The sequence below is a fragment of the Salmo trutta genome, unplaced genomic scaffold, assembly GCF_901001165.1.
Source record: "Salmo trutta unplaced genomic scaffold, fSalTru1.1, whole genome shotgun sequence".
NCBI classification, from domain to species: Eukaryota; Metazoa; Chordata; class Actinopteri; order Salmoniformes; family Salmonidae; genus Salmo; species Salmo trutta.
Window position 1 is genome coordinate 1 of NW_021822232.1, and position 16,502 is coordinate 16,502.

The 16,502-nt window shown below is 43.8% G+C and overlaps 1 protein-coding gene across 1 annotated transcript; it reads right to left on the reverse strand.

Moving 5' to 3' along the window:
• Positions 1–1,442: 1,442 nt before the first annotated feature.
• LOC115181223 (retinoic acid receptor RXR-gamma-B-like) lies at positions 1,443–11,592 on the reverse strand. Its single transcript, XM_029743243.1, has 2 exons — positions 11,340–11,592; positions 1,443–2,273 (listed from the first exon to the last, which is right to left on the reverse strand). Exons 1-2 carry the CDS (start codon positions 11,553–11,555, stop codon positions 2,127–2,129), a joined length of 363 nt encoding a protein of 120 aa, XP_029599103.1. The 5' UTR covers positions 11,556–11,592; the 3' UTR covers positions 1,443–2,126.
• Between the last annotated feature and the right edge of the window lie 4,910 nt (positions 11,593–16,502).

The window sequence follows — 16,502 nt, forward strand, 5'->3', positions numbered from 1 at the left end:
ATTGCTGCTCAGGGGGCTGGACTAGGCCTATTGCTGCTCAGGGGCTGGACTAGGGTCCTATTGCTGCTCAGGGGGCTGGACTAGGGCCCTATTGCTGCTCAGGGGGCTGGACTAGGGTCCTATTGCTGCTCAGGGGGCTGGACTAGGGTCCTATTGCTGCTCAGGGGGCTGGACTAGGGTCCTATTGCTGCTCAGGGGCTGGACTAGGGTCCTATTGCTGCTCAGGGGCTGGACTAGGGTCCATTTGCTGCTCAGGGGGCTGGACTAGGGTCCTATTGCTGCTCAGGGCTGGACTAGGGTCCCTATTGCTGCTCAGGGGGCTGGACTAGGGTCCTATTGCTGCTCAGGGGGCTGGACTAGGGTCCTATTGCTGCTATAGGGGGCTGGACTAGGGTCCTATTGCTGCTATAGGGGGCTGGACTAGGGTCCTATTGCTGCTACAGGGGGCTGGACTAGGCTCCTATTGCTGCTCAGGGGGCTGGACTAGGGTCATATTGCTGCTATAGGGGGCTGGACTAGGGTCCTATTGCTGCTCAGGGGGCTGGACTAGGCTCCTATTGCTGCTCAGGGGGCTGGACTAGGGTCCTATTGCTGCTATAGGGGGCTGGACTAGGGTCCTATTGCTGCTCAGGGGGCTGGACTAGGGTCCTATTGCTGCTACAGGGGGCTGGACTAGGGTCCTATTGCTGCTCAGGGGGCTGGACTAGGGCCCTATTGCTGCTATAGGGGGCTGGACTAGGGTCCTATTGCTGCTATAGGGGCTGGATACTAGGGTCCTATGTGCTGCTATAGGGGGCTGGACTAGGGTCCTATTGCTGCTTAAGGGGGCTGGACTAGGGTCCTATTGCTGCCTCCTGTATAGGGGGCTGGACTAGGGTCCTATTGCTGCTATAGGGGGCTGGACTAGGGTCCTATTGCTGCTATAGGGGGCTGGACTAGGGTCCTATTGCTGCTCAGGGGGCTGGACTAGGGTCCTATTGCTGCTCAGGGGGCTGGACTAGGGTCATATTGCTGCTACAGGGGGCTGGACTAGGGTCCTATTGCTGCCTCCTGTATAGGGGGCTGGACTAGGGTCCTATTGCTGCTATAGGGGGCTGGACTAGGGTCCTATTGCTGCTATAGGGGGCTGGACTAGGGTCCTATTGCTGCTACAGGGGGCTGGACTAGGCTCCTATTGCTGCTCAGGGGGCTGGACTAGGGTCCTATTGCTGCTCAGGGGGCTGGACTAGGGTCCTATTGCTGCTATAGGGGGCTATGGACTAGGGTCCCTATTGCTGGCTCAGGGGGCGGACTAGGTCCCTATTGCTGCTCAGGGGGCTGGACTAGGGTCCTATTGCTGCTCAGGGGGGCTGGACTAGGGTCCTATTGCTGCTCAGGGGGGCTGGACTAGGGTCCTATGCTGCTCAGGGGCTGGACTAGGTCCTATTGCTGCTCAGGGGGGCTGGACTAGGGTCCTATTGCTGCTCAGGGGGCTGGACTAGGGTCCTATTGCTGCTCAGGGGGCTGGACTAGGGTCCTATTGCTGCTCAGGGGCTGGACTAGGGTCCTATTGCTGCTCAGGGGGCTGGACTAGGGTCCTATTGCTGCTCAGGGGGCTGGACTAGGGTCCTATTGCTGCTCAGGGGGCTGGACTAGGGTCCTATTGCTGCTATAGGGGGCTGGACTAGGGTCCTATTGCTGCTACAGGGGGCTGGACTAGGGTCCTATTGCTGCTACAGGGGGCTGGACTAGGGTCCTATTGCTGCTACAGGGGGCTGGACTAGGGTCCTATTGCTGCTCAGGGGGCTGGACTAGGGCCCTATTGCTGCTCAGGGGGCTGGACTAGGGTCCTATTGCTGCTCAGGGGGCTGGACTAGGGTCCTATTGCTGCTCAGGGGCTGAACTAGGGCCCCTATTGCTGCTCAGGGGGCTGGACTAGGGTCCTATTGCTGCTCAGGGGGCTGGACTAGGGTCCTATTGCTGCTCAGGGGGCTGGACTAGGGTCCTATTGCTGCTCAGGGGGCTGGACTAGGGTCCTATTGCTGCTCAGGGGGCTGGACTAGGGTCCTATTGCTGCTCAGGGGGCTGGACTAGGGTCCTATTGCTGCTCAGGGGGCTGGACTAGGGCCCAGTGGGGAGGTGTGGCCCTATTTCTTACCTGATGATCGGTCTCCACAGATGGCACATACGTGTTTGGACATGCCTCCAGGGCTGGTGCAGGTGTAGTTCATGTCCCCTAGATTCTGGAGACCCGGAGGAGGCTTGATGTCCTCTGAACTACTGACACTGTTCATCTGGAGCGAGGGAGGAAAGAGGAGGAGGAGCAGGGGGAGAAAGAGGGATGGGGGAGGGGAGAGGGGGGAGGTAGAGAGAGTAGAGTGGAGGAGAAGTTGGGAAAACGTGAGTGAGTGAGTCGGTCCTGTCTCTCTTTCTTTTACTTCTCTAAAATCGTCTCCCTCTCTTCCCCTCTCACCCTCCTCCTTCTCCCTCTCTTCCCCTCTCCCCCTCCTCCTTCTCCCTCTCTCCACCTCATCCTCTTCCCCTCTCCCCCTCCTCCTTCTCCCTCTCTTCCTACTCTCTCCACCTCATCCTCTCCTTCTCTGTTCCTCTGTTCTCCCTCTCTTCCTCCTCTCTCCACCTCATCCTCTCCCCCTCTTTCTCTGTTCCTCCGTTCTCCCTCTCTTCCTGCTCTCTCCACCTCATCCTCTTCCCTTCTCCCCCTCCTCCTTCACCCTCTCTTCCTCCTCTCTCCACCTCATCCTCTCCCCCTCTTCCTCCGTTCTCCACCCACATGTGGTATGAAAGTAGCTGTTCCAGCGATCACATGACTGATCAAAGGGGGTATCTGTGTTTCCTCTGTGAGTTTAGTCATGCAGGCTTCTAATGTTTGTGGACAGGGGTGGTTGACTGTGTGAGCTGTGTGGGAGGAGAGCTGAGCTTGTCACGTTCACCAAGCTGCACTTCTCACTTTTCACCAGCAGAGAGAAGCGTAGGGTCACGTCTGCTGCTTTAGGCCAGGCATAGGCCTGGGATTTTATGGGTTCAATATATTAGTTTGTCAAAACAGTTCAGTGTAAATGCTGATTATTAGAAGGAAATATATTCTGGTTTTAGCAACTTGTGTTATAAATCCTTTCCCAGAGAGTTTCCTGAACAAACGTTGTCAAAATGATATTTTTATGGGCTCCTTATCGTCTTTCTGCACTTTGCACCTCTTGTCTCCTGTCGACCACTGAGTTGGCTAAAACAGATAGGATAACATGTGCTTGGGCTGGTGTGTGTATGTATGTGAGTGAGCATGTGCTTGGGCTGGTGTGTGTATGTATGTGAGTGAGCATGTGCTTGGGCTGGTGTGTGTATGTATGTGAGTGAGCATGTGCTTGGGCTGGTGTGTGTATGTATGTGAGTGAGCATGTGCTTGGGCTGGTGTGTGCATGTATGTGAGTGAGCATGTGCTTGGGCTGGTGTGTGTATGTATGTGAGTGAGCATGTGCTTGGGCTGGTGTGTGTATGTATGTGAGTGAGCATGTGCTTGGGCTGTGTGTGTATGTATGTGAGTGAGCATGTGCTTGGGCTGGTGTGTGTATGTATGTGAGTGAGCATGTGCTTGGGCTGGTGTGTGTATGTATGTGAGTGAGCATGTGCTTGGGCTGGTGTGTGTATGTATGTGAGTGAGCATGTGCTTGGGCTGGTGTGTGTATGTATGTGAGTGAGCATGTGCTTGGGCTGGTGTGTGTATGTATGTGAGTGAGCATGTGCTTGGCTGGTGTGTGCTATGTGGTGAGATGTGCTTGGGTGGTGTGATGTATGTAGATGAGCATGTGCTTGGGCTGGTGTGTGTATGTATGTGAGTGAGCATGTGCTTGGGCTGGTGTGTGTATGTATGTGAGTGAGCATGTGCTTGGGCTGGTGTGTGTATGTATGTGAGTGAGCATGTGCTTGGGCTGGTGTGTGTATGTATGTGAGTGAGCATGTGCTTGGGCTGGTGTGTGTATGTATGTGAGTGAGCATGTGCTTGGGCTGGTGTGTGTATGTATGTGAGTGAGCATGTGCTTGGGCTGGTGTGTGTATGTATGTGAGTGAGCATGTGCTTGGGCTGGTGTGTGTATGTATGTGAGTGAGCATGTGCTTGGGCTGGTGTGTGTATGTATGTGAGTGAGCATGTGCTTGGGCTGGTGTGTGTATGTATGTGAGTGAGCATGTGCTTGGGCTGGTGTGTGCATGTATGTGAGTGAGCATGTGCTTGGGCTGGTGTGTGCATGTATGTGAGTGAGCATGTGCTTGGGCTGGTGTGTGCATGTATGTGAGTGAGCATGTGCTTGGGCTGGTGTGTGCATGTATGTGAGTGAGCATGTGCTTGGGCTGGTGTGTGTATGTATGTGAGTGAGCATGTGCTTGGGCTGGTGTGTGCATGCGCGTGTCTGTGCGTGTGTCCGACAGTACGGACAAAGGCATTCAACACTAGTGACCTACATATTGTCTGTATTTGATGGCTTGCATATAGGACATCCTTTACAGCGACTGCAGACATTTCCTATAGTTGATTTATGACAGCACTCTGCTGTCTGTTTCATAATGTCCGTCTGAACTAAGGCTTTGCCCTTACAGGAGACAACTGCTAGAGAGGCCTTTCTTTCTGTTTATCTCTCTCTCCCTCCCCCCTCTCTCTCTTTCTCCCTCTATCTCCATCTCTCTATCTTTTTTCAGTTGGCCTAGAGTCAGTTGGTGTAAAATACTTTTGTAAAATTACTTTAAAGTACTACTTAAGTAGTTTTTGGGGTATCTGTAGTTTATTTTACTATTTATATTTTTGACAACTTTTACTTTTACTTCACTACACTCCTAAAGAAAATAATGTACTTTTTACATTTTCCCTGACACCCAAAAGCACTCGTTACATTTTGAATGCTTAGCAGGACAGGAAAATGGTCAAATTCACACATATCCCTGGTCATCCCTACTGCCTCTGATCTGGCGGACTCACTAAACAGAAATGCTTCATTTGTAAATTATGCCTGGCTATCTGTAAATTAAAAAAAATGAGAAAATGAGGCTGTCTGACTTATACTCAAGTTGTATTTTCCTGGGTGTCTTTCACTTTCACTTTTCTATTAAGGTATCTTTACTTTTACTACAGTATAACGTTTGGGTACCCCCCCCCCACACACACACACTGCCTAGAGTGCTCTCTTTCCCCTTTTCCTCTCTCTATGTGAGCTTTAGTGGTGAGCAAACAGTCAGCTAAATTAGCATTCTGTCTTCTGCTGATGCTGGTGAGTCAATGATGAGAGAGAGCCCTTTCCTGTACTGCAGCTCATAACCATGCCTCTCCCATACAGCCAACATGCCAGACAAATGGCCAACACATGCTACACATATGTTATGATTGAACATGCCATTCACATGCTTATGGCTTCTCGGGCACCAATATGCCTCAGACAAACAGCACCACATGTAGCTCAAGTATTAAACATGCATTATTAATGGTTCATACATTCATGATACAGTATATATATAGTGTTCAGACATGCTTTACAACTATTACACTAGCTATAAACTATTACTACTAGCTATCAACTATTACTACTAGCTATAAACTATTACTACTAGCTATAAACTATTACTACTAGCTATCAAATATTACTACTAGCTATAAACTATTACTACTAGCTATAAACTATTACTACTAGCTATAAACTATTACTACAAGCTATAAACTATTACTACTAGCTATAAACTATTACTACTAGCTATAAACTATTACTACTAGCTATAAACTATTACTACTAGCTATAAACTATTACTACTAGCTATCAAATATTACTACTAGCTATAAACTACTAGCTATAAACTATTACTACTAGCTATAAACTATTACTACTAGCTATCAACTATTACTACTAGCTATAAACTATAAACTATTACTACTAGCTATAAACTATTACTACTAGCTATAAACTATTACCACAAGCTATAAACTATTACTACTAGCTATAAACTATTACTACTAGCTATAAACTATTACCACAAGCTATAAACTATTACTACTAGCTATAAACTATTACTACAAGCTATTTTTTATTTTTATTTTTTAATTTATTTATTTATTTTTTTAACCTTTATTTAACCAGGAAGGGCTCATTGAGATTTAAAATCTCTTTTTCAAGAGCGTCCTGGCCAAGATAGGCAGCGCCAAGTCATTACAAAAATTACATACAAACAACATGAAAAACTACAATTAATCTAGTAAAAACCATAGAATTATCAAAGAATATAACAATATCAAAAACAGCAAATTAAAAACATTGACATGTCAGGGAATCAGTCTCAAGATCATTCATCAGTGATTTAAAAATACCAATCGGGACAAGTTCTTCCAGTTTAAAAGTATTTTGTAAGGCATTCCAAGACGATGGCGCAGAGTACATAAAAGCCCTTTTACCAAATTCAGTTCGGACATTTGGAACAGTTAGCAGGATAAAGTCCCGCGAACGAAGAGAGTACCCACCACATTTCTGAACAATAAAAATGCCCAAATAAAACGGTAGTAAACCCAAAATGGCTTTGTAAATAAAAGTATACCAGTGACTGAGCCTACGAGTGACTAGAGAAGGCCAGCCAACCCTGGTATACAAAGTGCAGTGGTGCGTAAGGGTTTTGCAGTTTAAAATAAATCTCAGAGTGCCATGGTAAAGGGTGTCAATTGATCTCAAACACTGAGCGGAAGCATTCATATATAAAATATCCCATAGTCTAGTAAAGGCATAAATGTAGCTGATACTAGCCTCCTTCTGGCTTCAAAAGAAAAACAAGCCTTATTCCTAAAATAAACTACAAGCTATAAACTACTAGCTATAAAATATTACTACTAGCTATAAACTATTACACTAGCTATCAAATATTACTACTAGCTATCAAATATTACTACTAGCTATCAAATATTACTACTAGCTATAAACTATTACTACTAGCTATAAAATATTACTACTAGCTATAAAATATTACTACTAGCTATAAAATATTACTACTCGCTATAAAATATTACTACAAGCTATAAACTATTACTACTAGCTATCAACTATTACTACAAGCTATAAACTATTACTACTAGCTATCAACTATTACTACTAGCTATAAACTATATATATAGGGTTCAGACATGCTTTACAAATATTACTACTAGCTATAAACTATTACTACTAGCTATCAACTATTACTACAAGCTATAAACTATTACACTAGCTATAAACTATTACTACTAGCTATAAACTATTACTACTAGCTATCAACTATTACTACTAGCTATAAACTATTACTACTAGCTATAAACTATTACTACAAACTATAAAATATTACTACTAGCAATAAACTATTACTACTAGCTATAAACTATTACTACTAGCTATAATCTATTACTACTAGCTATAAACTATTACTACAAACTATAAAATATTACTACTAGCAATGAACTATTACTACTAGCTATAAACTATTACTACTAGCTATAAACTATTACTACTAGCTATAAACTATTACTACAAACTATAAAATATTACTACTAGCAATAAACTATTACTACTAGCTATAAACTATTACTACTAGCTATAAACTATTACTACTAGCTATAAACTATTACTACTAGCTATCAACTATTACTACTAGCTATAAACTATTACGACTAGCTATAAACTATTACTATAAGCTATAAACTATTACACTAGCTATAAACTATTACTACTAGCTATAAACTATTACTACTAGCTATCAACTATTACTACTAGGTATAAACTATTACTACTAACTATAAACTATTACACTAGCTATAAACTACTAGCTATAAACTATAAACTATTACTACTAGCTATAAACTACTAGCTATAAACTATAAACTATTACTACTAGCTATAAACTACTAGCTATAAACTATTACTACTAGCTATAAACTATTACTACTAGCTATAAACTATTACTACTAGCTATCAACTATTACTACTAGCTATAAACTATTACTACTAGCTATAAACTATTACTACTAGCTATAAACTATTACACTAGCTATAAACTACTAGCTATAAACTATAAACTATTACTACTAGCTATAAACTACTAGCTATAAACTATTACTACTAGCTATAAACTATTACACTAGCTATAAACTACTAGCTATAAACTATAAACTATTACTACTAGCTATAAACTATTACTACTAGCTATAAACTATTACTACTAGCTATAAACTATTACTAGTAGCTATAAACTATTACTACTAGCTATAAACTATTACTACTAGCTATAAACTGTTACTACTAGCTATACACTATTACTAATAGCTATAAACTATTACTACTAGCAATAAACTATTACTACTAGCTATAAACTATTACTACTAGCTATACACTATTACTACTAGCTATAAACTATTACTACTAGCTATACACTATTACTACTAGCTATAAACTATTACTACTAGCTATCAACTATTACTACTAGCTATCAACTATTACTACTAGCTATCAACTATTACTACTAGCTATCAACTATTACTACTAGCTATCAACTATTACTACAAGCTATAAACTATTACTACTAGCTATCAACTATTACTACTAGCTATCAACTATTACTACTAGCTATAAACTATTACTACTAGCTATAAACTATTACTACTAGCTATAAACTATAAGCTATTACTACTAGCTATAAACTAACTGCCATTGTTATCAGTGTTCTACAGACGCCGCAGCATATTGGGCATCTGACTAATGGTTAATACCAAGTCTTTCTGAAAGGGGGCTAATGACTGTTTCATCAAATGTACACTATGTTAGCCTTGAAATACGATGACATTGCTAAAGTAGACAAATTATTAGTTGAAAACAACTTTGCCAGTATTATGATGTCATTGAGTTTACTTTAGATATAAATGGCGATGTTGTCATGAGCTAGCGCCGTTTGTCAGATAATCCCCCGCCCCCAAGGCTTAGACTCTCGGGGGCTTAGACATAATCTCCATCAGCACCTATTGAGACCGCATTGAGTAAAACGTTCAGTTGGGCATCAGTCCTAAAACAAACCTTTCAAAACAATATTGTGAGGAAACATGCAACACATGAACACCTTGGCTGTCAAATGACAACTGAGTTGGTGCACCATCCTGAATGGAGAAACATATGCATTCATCCATAGCTCACAGTCAGTCTCCCTCGGGCCCAGATCCATCAGTCTCCCTCAGGCCCAGATCCATCAGTCTCCCTCAGGCCCAGATCCATCAGTCTCCCTCAGGCCCAGATCCATCAGTCTCCCTCAGGCCCAGATCCATCAGTCTCCCTCAGGCCCAGATCCATCAGTCTCCCTCAGGCCCAGATCCATCAGTCTCCCTCAGGCTCAGATCCATCAGTCTCCCTCAGGCCCAGATCCATCGGTCTCCCTCAGGCTCAGATCCATCAGTCTCCCTCAGGCTCAGATCCATCAGTCTCCCTCAGGCTGAGATCCATCAGTCTCCCTCAGGCCCAGATCCATCAGTCTCCCTCAGACTCAGATCCATCAGTCTCCCTCAGGCTGAGATCCATCAGTCTCCCTCAGGCCCAGATCCATCAGTCTCCCTCAGGCCCAGATCCATCAGTCTCCCTCAGGCTCAGATCCATCAGTCTCCCTCAGGCTCAGATCCATCAGTCTCAGATCCATCAGTCTCCCTCAGGCCCAGATCCATCAGTCTCAGATCCATCAGTCTCCCTCAGGCCCAGATCCTTCCTATCTCTGTAGTAGAAGATATCGTCCTCTCCTCTAGCATACAGTTCTGGCTTTGTCCCCTCGCCCCCCCCCCAAAAAAACAATGCATTTTTTAAATATATTTTTTGTAAACTCAGGTTCCCTTTATCTAATATTAGGTTTTAGTTGAAGATCTGATAACATTAAGTATGAAAAATAGCAACAAATAGAGAAAATCAGAAAAGGGGCAAATACTTTTGACGGCACTGTAACTCCCCTTTCAAATAATCTCTAAGACAAGGCTTGATAATTAGTGTAACAATGGCAGCCATTGGCTTTAGATAGTGAAACATAGCATAAACACCAAAGCACTTACGTATGATGGAGCATTGTCTGACAGGCTGACTTTCAAAACCCTTATCTGCTGTGTAGTTTATATAACAGAGCACTTAAAGAGAATTCCTATAGGATCTTGTAGTTCATTGTGTGAGACGGTAAGATAGAAACCTTATGGTGGGTATTGTTGCTTATTGTTTATGTCAGTGAAGCTTATCCATTGTTGTGAATGATCCTGTAATAACCTAGATGGGAGGATGAAAGCTCAGCGGAGAGGGAGAAAACTGAGAGAGATGGACTTTCTTTGGCAATTACTGCTATAATCCATTCAAGGGCTGATGCTAACACCGAGAAGGCACACGCAGACACGCACGCACGCACGCACACACACGCAGACACACACACGCACGCACGCACGCACGCACGCACACACACACACACACACACACACACACACACACACACACACACACACACACACACACACACACACACACACACACACACACAGGGTGGTGAAAGTGCACGGTGAGGAACTTCACAGGGTGGTGAAAGTGCACGGTGAGGAACTTCACAGGGTGGTGAAGGTGCACGGTGAGGAACTTCACAGGGTGGTGAAGGTGCACGGTGAGGAACTTCACAGGGTGGTGAAAGTGCACGGTGAGGAACTTCACAGGGTAGTGAAAGTGCACGGTGAGGAACTTCACAGGGTGGTGAAAGTGCACGGTGAGGAACTTCACAGGGTGGTGAAAGTGCACGGTGATGAACTTCACAGGGTGGTGAAAGTGCACGGTGAGGAACTTCACAGGGTGGTGAAAGTGCACGGTGTGGAACTCGATGGTCCTTTCCAATAAATATCGAGGGTCTTATTCTGGTGACATGATGACCAATGCTTGACTGCAGTTTGACAAATAAAAACATTCTCGCTCTTAACCATAATAATGTCATCATGTAGACTAGCCTACCTGCACTGTATCTGTGAGCCGTTGGCTAGAGGGTACGTGCCAAGACCAGAGTGGGCACATTTGCTATTTAATAAAAAAAAAAATTGTGACAAAACTATCGGTAAGAGTTGAAAATGTGATAGAAACACATTGAATATTACATGTTATTCAGTACATGAAACCTTAAGAGGAAAAGTGGATTGTGTGCACTCTGTCATCACGCACAGATTATTTTATATTCGCATGAAAATTGTTCGCCAATTGGATGTAAATCTAGCTATTGAGATAAAATCTATTGTTCTGGATGATCGTGGTCAGCAACATTAGATGTTTTCAGATCTCACAAGTTGAGTTAAGCTAAGTGGCACACACCTCTCTCATCTGTGGACTGTGGAGCGATCCGAAGTTGATCCCTGGCGTGGAGGGCAAGCCCAGGGAGGACGTGATGACGGAGTAGGGCGACGCCAGGCCATTCATGGGCGCGCCCAGGGTGCTCATTGGGGATGGAAGGGTCCTGGAGGTGCTGATGACGGAGGGGTGTCCCACCATGCCGCCCATTGGAGGGCCATGGGAGTGGGGCATGCTCATCGGCCCTTGGGAATCTGTGGGGATGAGTCAAAGAGACAGGGTTAGAGACAGACAGAGCTAAATCTGAACGGAACAGTTCTCCATAGCAGACACATCACATGCTGTAGAACCACAGCTGCTTGGCTGCTAATCCTGCTTCTGTATGCCAGAGAAGAGCTGTTGTGCAACTTCCTCTTTAGCCAGAAAACTATAGCCCCTACTCCTCTCCTTCTGTAATGGACTACAGCCCCCCACCAATCTCCTTCTGTAATGTATGGACTCTCTCAAGAAGATAAACAGACAAACAGACACAGACAGACACATATTGAGGCGTCTTTCCAGCTGGCCTGGCTGGATACGAGAGAAGAGATGTTTAGGAGCTACAGTATATTGGGACTGTTTATTAGGTATCGTCCAGGCCCTACATTATATGTGACCCGTTTCAATAAGCTAAGCGTATGTCGCACGTAACTACTTCACAGGAGAGGCATTTCAAATTATACTTTTTTTTTTGTTTAATCAAAATGTGTTTTTTTGTGTGTCAGAAATGCCTTCTGGAACATGTGAACTTTCATGTGCCTTAAAATAACAAACTTGTATGCCATCTGTAAATACGAATAAAACGTTAAATTACGAGCCTAGCTGGTTTAGCCACGGAAAAAGACAGGAACCTTCCCGCTAGCCATGATTGGCTGAGATAATGGGTGGGCTGAACATGACGAGAGACGAGTTTGGATTGGTCTGCCATGTAACATGTTTTTGTCTATAACGTAAACTGCACAGTATGTGTAGATAATCCTTGCTACCGCGGCTTTTTGAAAGATACTGTATAACGTTAGGCATGGATAACTGCAAAAGTGTTGCTACTGCTATCACCAACATTGCTGCACAAAATTTAGCAGGTGCTATCGACAAAGATCAGTGGGAAAAAGTTGTGATGGACTACTTTCTGCAAACGGAGTGACTTGACACAACAATGGGCCAAACAGCTAGCTACAAACCAAATGGAAGGGACACGCTGCCATGAAGCATTCATCAATGTATACGGGTATATAGTCTAGCTAAATTTTTAGATATTATACGTTTCTAATTTGGTCAGAAAGTCATTTTCATTGCAAGTTAAAGCGTACTGGTAGCTAGCTAGAGAAAGTTAACTTGCTGGCTCGCTAGCTCACGTTACGTGTATGATCTGTGTAGTAATATTATTTGTATCTCAGAAAGCCATTTAAATTGCTAGTTAGAGGCAATTCTTAGCTAGCTAGCTAACGTTGAACCTAGTTGGTTAGCTTAAGCTACCTGCAGATTCATACTTTAGCATTTCATGCATGGTGGCTAGCTATGACAATCAGTGTGTACTGTAGCTATGGGTTGGGTTTATGGTTCATTGTTTAACTAGCTAGCTACATGTCTAAACAAAATACTCCACTTCGCAAGGGAATGATTACATGACTCAAGTTAGCCAGGTGTGTCTGGTGGTGATTACAGCCATCTACTGTATTTCATGATCATCTCTAGACAATAGTGACCCATCCACTTAGCTAGATGTGGCTGGGTTGTGATTACAGCCATCTACTGTATTTCATGATCATCTCTAGACAATAGTGACCCATCCACTTAGCTAGATGTGGCTGGGGGGTGATTACAGCCATCTACTGTATTTCATGATCATCTCTAGACAATAGTGACCCATCCACTTAGCTAGATGTGGCTGGGGGGTGATTACAGCCATCTACTGTATTTCATGATCATCTCTAGACAATAGTGACCCATCCACTTAGCTAGATGTGGCTGGGGGGTGATTACAGCCATCTACTGTATTTCATGATCATCTCTGGACAATAAAGACCCATCCACTTAGCTAGATGTGTCTGGTGGGGGGGGGGGGGGGGGGGGGCGGGGGTTGTAGCATTTCCTTCACATGACCCATCAATTTAGACAAGTGTGTCTGGGTAAGCATCATCTAATAATTATACAATATTTATTCAATATTTGTATCTGTACACTTTCAAAGTCAGATTAGTATATACGCTAAGGACAAGATAACGTGTATTTTTACATGGAGTTTTTCCATTATTGTAGGCTACTACCTTCCCCACTTTCAGTCTTGAAATCTTTGGTTGTTTACTACACTACCGTACTCGCTCTGTTTAGCACATGGCCTCACATGTGAATACTTAAAGAGATGGGTGAGGCTAAAGGCTTAATAGGGAACGATGCTGAATAGGTGGAGACAAAGAAGGGCTCTCCAGTAGCTGTACCAAACATTCAAGGGGACTTTTCTCAAAAGTGGGGTTACAAGTTTATCAACTTTTAAAGCAGAATTACTTTCCCATTGTTCCTCAACTGCAGTGTATGATATACCATTTTGTAGCTCTGTGTCATAGGCATCGTAAGGATAGGACCAAGGCGCAGCGGGTAAAGTGCTCATCTTCTTCATTTATTAGAAATAACACTTGAACAAAAGAAACAAACGACGAAACAGTCCCATAAGGTGCATAAACTATACAGGAAATAACCACCCACAAAACACAAGTGAAACAAACCTCAACTAAATATGGCCTCCAATTAGAGACAACGACAACCAGCTGACTCTAATTGGAGGTCCTACCAAAAACCCAACATAGATATAGAAAACTAGATTTAAACATAGAAATATAAAGCATAGAACCTAAACCAAAAACACCAAAACAAACACCCCCTGCCATGCCCTGACCAAACTACAATGACAAATAACCCCTGGTCAGGACGTGACACTCTGAGTCTCTACTTTCATCCAATGTAAAAAAAAAAAAAAAAAACTATTTCAAATGATGCTACATTAGACCGAAACGAGGCAGTCGGTCATATATTCAGTATACTTCAGTGGCTCTCAATGGCCCCTGTGGCCCAAAACTAGCCAACTATCTCTCCAGTCTTGGGAAGATAAAATAGCTGTCTATCTCTGAGCAGCAGGGACTTCCTGAGGAGTATACAACAAGCATAGCCAGTCTACCCCCGACCCAGTACAAAACTATCCCTTCTCATTTGACATACAGTCACCTGGTGAGATTCCTAAAAGAAAGGGGTGGCCGAGGTTAGCATGCTCTGAGGGGGGAATGCTGTTTGTGTGTGTGTGTGTGGCAAGAAGCCAGCATGGCCACCAGAGGATGGATGCGTAAATGGAAAGGCCTGTGGTGGTTAACGGGGCTATCCCTGCCTGACCTGACCCAACTCCACCGTCTGCCCCACGCAAACGCTATTCTATGTAAATCACTCCACAGACACTCCGGAATGTATGTTTGTGTATGTCTCACACTCACATTCTTTAAAGGAGGAACACAACTTGGGAAAGATAATTGCAGACTGTAGTATGTTGTAGACTGACTCCAATACACAGTGAAATCAAACAGACAGAGGAGCTCTGTTTACCTTTGACCCCATGCTGTTGCGACTCAAAGGTCACCTGTTGCCAAATCCCTCCCGACCAAGTTCAAAAGAGATCATATCAGTATCCCAAGGTTACATAGATTATTCTGAGAAAACGCTAGCAGACAGGTACAGTCAGGCTGCTGCTGCTGCTTCCCGTGACTGGAAAGCCTAAACTAGTGTATGACGGTCTGTAATACATAACATCACAATAACCATAATGCTGAGGTGACAGTACTCTTCAGATCTACATAATTATACAGTATAACACATGCCTAGCCATAATCAAGTCATTTACACATTTATATTACAATTATTCCATTACCTCAAAACAGAATGGATACACTTGAGAGGAAAATACAAATGGTCATATTTATTACATTGACTTGATGAGAACCGATACATGGTGAAAAAGAGGTGGCTACATTCAGAGAGCTACAGTAAGAACAGACAGAGATGTCTACATTCAGAGAGCTACAGTGAGAACAGACAGAGATGGCTACATTCAGAGAGAGCTACAGTGAGAACAGACAGAGATGGCTACATTCAGACAGCTACAGTAAGAACAGACAGAGATGGCTACATTCAGAGAGCTACAGTGAGAACAGACAGAGATGGCTACATTCAGAGAGAGCTACAGTGAGAACAGACAGAGATGGCTACATTCAGAGAGCTACAGTAAGAACAGACAGAGATGTCTACATTCAGAGAGCTACAGTGAGAACAGACAGAGATGGCTACATTCAGAGAGAGCTACAGTGAGAACAGACAGAGATGGCTACATTCAGAGAGCTACAGTGAGAACAGAAAGAGATGGCTACATTCAGACAGCTACAGTAAGAACAGACAGAGATGTCTACATTCAGAGAGCTACAGTGAGAACAGACAGAGATGGCTACATTCAGACAGCTACAGTAAGAACAGACAGAGATGACTACATTCAGAGAGCTACAGTGAGAACAGACAGAGATGGCTACATTCAGAGAGAGCTACAGTGAGAACAGACAGAGATGGCTACATTCAGACAGCTACAGTAAGAACAGACAGAGATGACTACATTCAGAGAGCTACAGTGAGAACAGACAGAGATGGCTACATTCAGAGAGCTACAGTGAGAACAGGCAGAGATGGCTACATTCAGAGAGAGCTACAGTGAGAACAGACAGAGATGGCTACATTCAGACAGCTACAGTAAGAACAGACAGAGATGACTACATTCAGAGAGCTACAGTGAGAACAGACAGAGATGGCTACATTCAGAGAGCTACAGTGAGAACAGACAGAGATGGCTACATTCAGAGAGAGCTACAGTGAGAACAGACAGAGATGGCTACATTCAGACAGCTACAGTAAGAACAGACAGAGATGACTACATTCAGAGAGCTACAGTGAGAACAGACAGAGATGGCTACATTCAGAGAGCTACAGTGAGAACAGGCAGAGATGGCTACATTCAGAGAGAGCTACAGTAAGAACAGACAGAGATGTCTACATTCAGAGAGAGCTACAGTAAGAACAGACAGAGATGGCTACATTCAGAGAGAGCTACAGTAAGAACAGACA